The sequence below is a fragment of the Otolemur garnettii genome, unplaced genomic scaffold (assembly GCF_000181295.1).
Source record: "Otolemur garnettii isolate 467f Iridium unplaced genomic scaffold, OtoGar3 scaffold00241, whole genome shotgun sequence".
Lineage (NCBI taxonomy): Eukaryota > Metazoa > Chordata > Mammalia > Primates > Galagidae > Otolemur > Otolemur garnettii.
This window is the reverse complement of record NW_003852636.1, coordinates 1,158,110-1,166,605: the sequence shown is the minus strand read 5'-3', so window position 1 is coordinate 1,166,605 and position 8,496 is coordinate 1,158,110. Positions and strand designations below refer to the sequence as shown.

The window sequence follows — 8,496 nt, the reverse complement described above, 5'->3', positions numbered from 1 at the left end:
TTTCTGTACCCTTGACGATTTCATCATTTAAAACAGTAGTTCTCAAACCTTCCTAATGCCGTGACCCCTTAATACAGTTCCTCATGTTGTGGTGACCCCCAACCAAGTAGCAACGAAAATAATTTTATGGTTGGGGGTTACCACAACATGAGGAACTGCATTAAAGGGTCGTGGCATTAGGAAAGTTGAGAACCACTGATTTAAAATGAAATAATGCTTTCGAGCCCACCATCATTTTGTGGAGACAAGCTGCCGCCGCCGCCACATCAAGGGGGCGGAGCCGGCTGACGCCACAATCACTTCCGCCGCCGCAGTCGCCGCCCGCTGGGCTGCTGTCTGGAGGGGGAGGAGCTGGAGACCCGGGAGCAGTGGCTCTGGCGGTCGTGGCGGTCGTGGCGGTCGTGGCGGTCGTGGCGGTCGGAAGTCTACAGCTCAGCTCCTCTGAAGAGCGTGCTACTGTCTGGATTGGTGAGTAAAAGGCTGTCTCCTCGGTTCATCCAGGTGCGGGCGGTGGGGCGAGTGGCCTGGCAAGGGGGCGAGAATGAGGGGGGGGGGAATTCCCATGAACTGCTTTTCATGTTCGCCCCTGGGGAAGGGGTGGGGTGGACGCGGGACCGGACTGCAAAGTGAGGCTGGTGTTCTCCCTCTCTTTGGGAGCTGCATCGTCCGTTGTCGAGCCCTTTTCCTGTGGTGGCCTCAACTCGAGTGCCTTTAATCGCTATTTGGCAGTAGAGTCGCGGCCCTCCCATCCTCTCTGCCTCTCCTTCCTTCTCCTTCTCCCTCCTTGGCCCCTTTGCGGAGCACGCGTGGCCTTTCTTCCCTCATTTTGCTGTCGTTTTGCCAAAGGGTAAATGGTGAAGATTTTTAGGTAAAAATATTGGTCCTGGGGAAAGGATTGTTGTCAGGAAAAAAAAAAAGATTCTCGGGGTGGGGGGGCCGGGAATCTAGACCCACACATGTCCTTTTCTTTTCCCCCCTCCGCTGCCACATCGGTTTGGGTCCCATTTGAACTGATAACATTTTACCATCTCTTATTATGACATTGCGCCCTCCCACCCCTGTGTGATGTGTGCACGCACGCGCGCACACAGAAGCCTTCCATCATAGCCCCCCTGGCCCTCACTCTTCCTGGTTCCAGTGCACGCACACACCCTCACACCCTCCAGTGCCTCCCCCTGACACACATGCACACAGGGCCTTGTACCCTCCAATGCCTTCCCCTCCCCTCCCCGCCTACCACATGCACACCTCCTAGACTGGCCCCCTCCTCTTCCTTAGTCTTCCTTACACACACACACACACACACACACACACACCTCCCTCCCCCTAGGACTGACCTCCTTCTCTCTGCCTGCCACATACACACATAAGGACATCCTCTCTTTCTGGGATAGGCATACATAGGTACCCACAGTGCCGTTCACACACCCTTCTCAGTGCTCTCAGCTCCAGCTCTCTGCCGCATATGTCAGAGACAGTCCTCCTTTGCTGGTCCATGCAGTGCTTACACTCACACACTCACATCAGCCTTTCTCTGGGGACACCAGGCCCTCCCTGTTTGTCACATTCGCACATGCTGGCTTTCTTTGACTGCCCACCTCTGTTCAATCTTCCACAACAGAGGTACTTCCCTCTCCAGTACCACCCCCCGCCATTGGTGCCTGCTGCATTTGCTCTCACTGACATTTCTCCATTATTTATTGCCTACCATTTTGATTAACACACATACAAACTCTTAAACACTCCTCTCCATTGCTACCATACCTGTGACAAACACATAAACACATGCATCCCTCCATAGTTCCAGCTGCCACATGTACAACTGTAATGCACATTCCATTTCTCTTTTACTTACACCCACCCCTGTCCTCCAAAGCCACCCCACCCATGACTATCATTTTCATACCCTCATCCAGAGTGAGTCCCATTCTAACAGTTATACCCCTTCTTCTTACAAACATGGGCATGCCTCCATTGCAGTATTGCTGGTCCCCTTCCATCTGTCCCTCTCCTGACAGACACGTAGGCACTTGTGCACACACAGTGATCTATATTTTCCACTCTATTCCAATTTGTATTTCTCTTGCATGTCTGTAGGGCTCAGATAAATGCAGATACCCCCTAAAGAGCCCACAATAGTCTTTCTTTTTCCCACACTGGCACAATTCACAGTACTTCACCTATCTTCCCAGTGTGTAGTCACCCTCAGCTTCTGTCAGATTCTCCCCTACATCTGGCTTTCCTGCAAAACCAGTCTTGTAATCATTTTGCCAACGTTAAAAATGTGTTCCAGGTCCACACCTGACAGTCACTGGAATGCTACTCCAGACCTTAGAAGAAAGTGAAACTAATTTTAAAGGCCCTTTTTCTTTATGTTACCTGCCTGCTGAAGTGAAAATAAACCTCCCTTCTCCTTTATTCTGAACTGATTTGACTTTCCCATCTCAAAAGCGTGTGCAGGGAGCAGGAGCCTTTCCACCCAGGCCCCAGCTGTATTAGAAACCCTCCTAAGTCAGAGCAATGGGTCAGGAATCTAGCAAGCCTGTATGGCCCAAACCAGCAGGAGGGTATCAATCCAATACAGGCAGGAGGTATGGAAGAAGGCATGCTTATGTCAGTTTCAGGCCATCCACCAGCCAGCAGGAAAGGATTGCCAGCCAGAGAAAGACAACCTCCGAAGTCCCAATGCACAGATCAGCCCCCAGTCAAAACACCAAGAGGAGCCGCTCACCATTCTCTACCACTCGTCGTAGTTGGGACCACAGTGAAAGCTCGGGAACCAGCCTGAATGTTGATAATGAGGACTATTCCAGGTATCCACCAAGAGAGTACAGGGCCTCAGGTAGCAGAAGAGGAATGACCTATGGACATACTGACTCTTATGGGCCAGATGATAGTGAGGAGGAGGGGGCTGGGCCTGTTGAGCGACCTCCAGTGAGAGGGAAAACTGGCAAGTTTAAAGATGATAAGCTGTATGATCCAGAGAAAGGGGCAAGGTCTTTGGTTGGGGCATCTCCACAGTTCTCGAGTTTTAGCTGTGATGCGAGGGGGGAGCTTGACAAGTTAGATCCAGCCCCTGTAGCAAGATGCTCTGGTAGCAGAGCTGAGTTTCTACAGCACAATAGTGTGGCCTCACAGTCATCCTCTGCTGAAGGCAAGGTGGCTACAAATGGTGTCAGCTTGGAGAAGGAGAGATGGGAGCAGAATTTGCCTGCACATCCCAGAAGGGCTCCTGTGAGTATTTGTGGTGGTGGGGAAAACAACCCTAAGAATGCAGAGGAACCAGTGGTAAGGCCTAAAATTAGAAATCTGACAAGTCCAAACTGTGTGAAACCAAAAATATTTTTTGACACTGATGATGATGATGATATGCCACACAGTACTTCCAGGTGGAGGGATACCACCAATGCTGATGAAGGCCACTCAGATGGCCTAACAAGAAGAGGCAGAGGTGAGAGTTCAAATGGCTACTCTGAGCCCAAGTACCTTGAAGATAAGAGGGAATTGAGAAGTGACCCAGTGAAACCAGAAAAGATGCCAAGACGGCGACGCACCATGGCTGACCCTGACTTCTGGACGTACAGTGATGATTATTACAAATACTGTGATGAAGATTCTGACAGTGACAAAGAGTGGATTGCTGCTCTTCATCGTAAGTATCGAAGTCGAGAGCAAACCCTGTCCTCCAGTGGTGAAAGCTGGGAAACTCTGCCAGCGAAAGAAGAGCAGGAACCTCAGCAAGCTAGGGTGAGTGCTGATGCCAGTGTCAGTGCCAGTGCCAGCACTGGCACCAGTGCCGCTGTCAGTGCTGGTGCCAGTGCTGGCAACAATGGCAGTAATTATCTTGAAGAAGTTCATGAGCCATCTCTTCAGGGAGAGGAGCAGGCATCCCTGGAAGAAGGAGAAATTCCTTGGCTCCAGTACAATGAGAATGAGAGTAGCAGTGAGGGGGATAATGATTCTGGTCACGAGTTGATGCAGCCTGGGGTATTCATGCTTGATGGCAACAACAACCTCGAAGATGACTCCAGTGTGAGTGAAGACCTAGAAGTAGATTGGAGCCTCTTTGATGGATTTGCAGATGGGTTAGGAGTGGCTGAAGCCATTTCCTATGTGGATCCTCAGTTCCTCACTTACATGGCACTAGAAGAACGCCTGGCCCAGGCAATGGAAACTGCCCTTGCACACTTGGAGTCTCTTGCAGTGGATGTAGAGGTTGCCAATCCTCCAGCAAGCAAGGAGAGCATCAACACTCTTCCTGAAATCCTAGTCACTGAAGATCATGGTGCAGTTGGTCAGGAAATGTGCTGCCCTATCTGTTGCAGTGAATATGTGAAGGGGGAGGTAGCAACTGAGCTGCCATGTCACCACTACTTCCATAAGCCATGTGTGTCCATCTGGCTTCAGAAGTCAGGCACCTGCCCTGTGTGCCGCTGCATGTTCCCTCCCCCACTCTGAAGACCAAGGCTGTTTACTCCTGGTCTGATTATTTTCCCCATCTGAAATCCACAATACTGCAGGAGCCCTCTCAGAATTAACAATGGCAATGAAACCTATTGGCCACTTAGAATAAACCTATTGATTCCTCATGGTGATTTCCAATGTGAAAATGGTTGTATATGATTGCATTAAAAAATCATTTCAGCTTCTAGAGGTTAAAAAGAAAACTAAACTTTCTAAATGCTACTTGAGATTTCAGTAAGAACATACATTTTCTAGCCTGAAAATTGAAATAAGTTGCATTTGTTTTCTTCAGTAGAATATGTTGCTGTTAATTGTAATGTCACGTTTATCTGTTAAACATGTCCAAAAGGCAAAATCATTTTTGTTGCATGTTATGGGTTAATGTTCCTGTAATTGCAGTGCCGTAAAAGCTTATTAAAATTCTTTTGGTTTTACATGATATAATTGAATTGTTTGGTTTTGTGTGAATCAGTAGTACTAAGTGACTTTATAACTGATCCCTGTGTTTGCATCAAAAGTAGAGTTTTTTGGTGTTCCCAACAGTATAAAAACTTTAGTTTCACTGGAAATGATGACTCCCAACTCCTCCATGACTCCAAAAATTGAGGGTAATCATTTTTAAAAGTATTAATAAAGTGTATAATTGTCAAATTACTATAGGGGAAAAGGTCAAGTTAAAAGAGTAGGGAGGAAAGAAACAGTGCAAAAGCATGGTAAAAGTACAGAACAATGGTAGGAATACAATCAAACTGCATGTAGGGATGAATGAGTTAAAATCACCTTTGAGAAAATAGAAACTCTCAGAGGCAATGTGTAAAAAAGTAGTGCTACATGCCAATTTTATAGCTTAACACACTGATACAGATAGGAATAGAAAAATACATAGTATATGCCAGAAAGTGCTGCAGGAAAATAGAGGTACCCACCTATACAGAGAAACAGGTTTTAACATTTGGCCATATATGCTTCAGAGAGAGAGAGAGAGACACACACACACACACAGCCTGCCTTTCCCTCCCTCCCATCTCACCAATAAATGAAATCTTCAGGCACATGTGAAGTTCCTCACCCTGTCTTATTTTCCTTCCTTCCACAGAGGCAAGCACTAGAAAATGGTATGTTTACTTCTCATCCATGTCTTTAGAGATATATAGGAATTTACATCTGTGTATATGTAAACGTGTATGTGTGTGTATATATCCATAACCAATATACAGTGTTTTTAAAATGGACATAATTGATAGAATGCATCATTTTGCCACTTGAATTTTTTGAGATTTATATATGGATCTAGTTCATACGTTTTAACTCCTACACAGTAAGTATTCAATTGTATGAATTTCCACACTTTATTTATCCATTTTCCTCTTGGTGGACATTTAGTTTCTCCCCAACAGTTTGTGGCAGTGGGCATACTAAAAAGATGTTTCTTTGTGCACATGTGTGAATTTCTCTAGGGGTGAGTGCATGGAAGTGAAATTTCTGTGTGCTAGGATTTGAGCATCTTCACCCCAACTAGATATTTCTAGATTGATTTACAAAATGGTTGTACTCATTCATGCTTCCACCAACATTTTATGACAGCAGTTTCTTCATGCCTCCAATAGTCTGGATATTGTTCAACCTCGCTGGTAACCAGTGACATGTGAAGTAACACACTAATGAAACAGTGTCCATTAGAAAGCAATAGTTTTCTTTTTCATGATAATGTCTAATTTGGACTTAGAAGAGAAGAAATGAGAAGACTCCTGCAGTGGTGTGCATGTAAACTAGCAGCTTTTGTGGAAAGCAGTTTGGGTAGAAACTAAACCTATCGATGTGCCAAGTGGCACATGGCCCTCAACCCAAACTCAGATACTCTGGTATCCAAATTAATAGTATCCAGCAGTTAAAAATTGCATGTACTCTACTAAAAATAGAAAAACTAGCCAGGTGTTGTAATAGGCCCCTGTAATCCCATCTTCTTGGGAGGCCGAAACAGGAGGATTCCTTGAGTTCAGGAGTTTGAGATCAGCCTGAAAAGAATGAGACCTCCATGTCTACTAAAAATAGACAAATTAGCCGGGCATGGTGGCGGGCACCTGTAGTCCCAGCTACTCAGTAGGCTGAGGCAGGAGGATAGCTTGAATCCAGAAGTTTGAGGTTGCTGTGGAGTAGGCTGATGCCATGGCACTCTAGCTCTAGCCTGGGCAACAGAGGGAGACTCTGTCTTAAAAAAAAAAAAAAAGAATTGCATGTACTGATATGGAAAGGTCTCCAAGACATAATATTAATTAAAAATAGCATAGTGTAGAGTAGTTTTATGTAAAATAAAAGCCTTATAAAACCAAACTGTATATGTAAATGCATAAGAATGCCTAGAAGGCTCCATGTCTAACAGAAGGCAGGAGTTTACCTCTGGGAAGGGACAGAGGATTGGAATAAAACAATGAAGAAGGAAGCTTTTGATTTTTATCTGAAATAATGAATTTTCTTGATATTTTTTATCATATCCATGCATTTTCGTGAATATTAAAAAAATAAGTAAGAAAAAATAATTTCCTATTAGAAAAAGAGAGATACTGTCATTCTTTTCTCAGTGCATATACAGAAATGTGGATAGAAATCACAGACTTTTTTTCTGCTGCTGGTCAAGCTGATGATTGTGACTTTATTCCCCGCAAGACATTTTATGTTTCTCCTTGGCCTTTAGCCAGCTCCTCAGCTGGTAGAAACACTCAAGAGTCTGAGTCTTTGGAGGGCCTTTTTTGGGTGGGGTTGTGGTGGTTTGCAATTAACCTTTGCTGTGACCTGACTGGCACACACAGGAGGTGTTTTAGGAGCACACTGTTTGCACTGCATAGCAGTGACCCTAATTTGCCTTTTAGTTAGAGTTAGTCTATCCACAAAAGGGGACACCTACCCAGCACCTAAAGCCCCTTGCTGGTGTTGGAGAAACCTGCCACTGCAGAATCTTGGTGGACTTGAGGTGTACTTTACCAAGGAAGCCCCCAGGGCCTGAAACTGGTGCTGGTAGGACCCTGAGCAACTGGGACTTGGACCTGAAACCTCAGCTAAACCCATCAGACACTCATGTCCAGTACTTTGAGTCTGTAGGGAGGAGGTCAGAGGTGCAGGGCTCCTGAATCATTTGTCCCTGTGCTACTGTAGTGGTGATGATGGTGGTAACAATGGGGGACAGAGACAGTGGTCTAGGGCTACAGTGATGGGCCCCTACAGTGATGGGCCCCTGTAGCCATTAGAAGGATATGGCAGTGTCCATGGCCATCCCGATCCCTTGTCCCTGCCAGTTTCTGATTCTCTGACCTCTCTGACCATTCCCTGGGCTCTTCCACAGCTTTCCAGTAAAATTTTTCTGGTTAAATTAACTAGAGTTGGTTTCTGTTATTTGTAACTAAGAACCCTAAGTGACACACTTACTGATACCATAGCCCACTTTTATGCCTGTTTTCCTCATCATATAAGATATCCCATGCAGCCAAGGGTTGGGCTCACTATTGGCACCCATAACCAGGGGCTTCTAGATATGAAGCAGTTATTTCTGAGAGTAGGTTATTTGGCATATTCATCGAAAGTACCACCCACTACACTTTGCTTCTTGGTTTCTGGTCTTGTTTTCTGTCTGTGAAATAAATAGCCCCAAAGTTTGGTTACTAATTTGGAGCACAAAGCACTACATCTTGAAAGAGCTCACTCTGACTTCCTCAGGTAGTCCTCCCAGCTTGGCACTACAGTTGAGGTATCAAAAGGTCATCTGCTCTAAGACACTTCTTGTAGCCCTTTGTTCTAGTGAAATCTTTCCACATATATGCCTAGTGACCTCTGACTGAAATGTGTTTTCAAGCTCTGTCTAAATTGTACCTATGCTTTTAAAAGTTCACATGCCAGCTCCTGAAAAAAATATTCCCATGCCCCCTAGCTCCTTCCCTCCCTGTGTCTCTCATGTCTGGAAGTTCTTCAGGTCAGGAGTCATATCTAAGTCATTTCTACAGTCTTGGTAAGCAGTGGTTGGTCCCAAAACGCTCAGCAATG

At 45.7% G+C, this 8,496-nt stretch overlaps 1 protein-coding gene across 1 annotated transcript; it reads left to right on the top strand.

The window, feature by feature from the left end:
- The first annotated feature begins 297 nt into the window (after positions 1-297).
- On the top strand, positions 298-4,902 carry PJA1 (praja ring finger ubiquitin ligase 1). Its single transcript, XM_023508298.1, has 2 exons — positions 298-468; positions 2,619-4,902. The coding sequence occupies exon 2, from the start codon at positions 2,686-2,688 to the stop codon at positions 4,456-4,458; it is 1,773 nt and encodes a 590-aa protein (XP_023364066.1). The 5' UTR covers positions 298-468; positions 2,619-2,685; the 3' UTR covers positions 4,459-4,902.
- Positions 4,903-8,496: the final 3,594 nt, after the last annotated feature.

What these genes read in the sequence shown, in the direction of transcription:
- PJA1 (XM_023508298.1), top strand. Translation starts at nt 2,686, where the DNA reads ATGCACAGATCAGCCCCCAGTCAAAACACCAAGAGGAGCCGCTCACCA.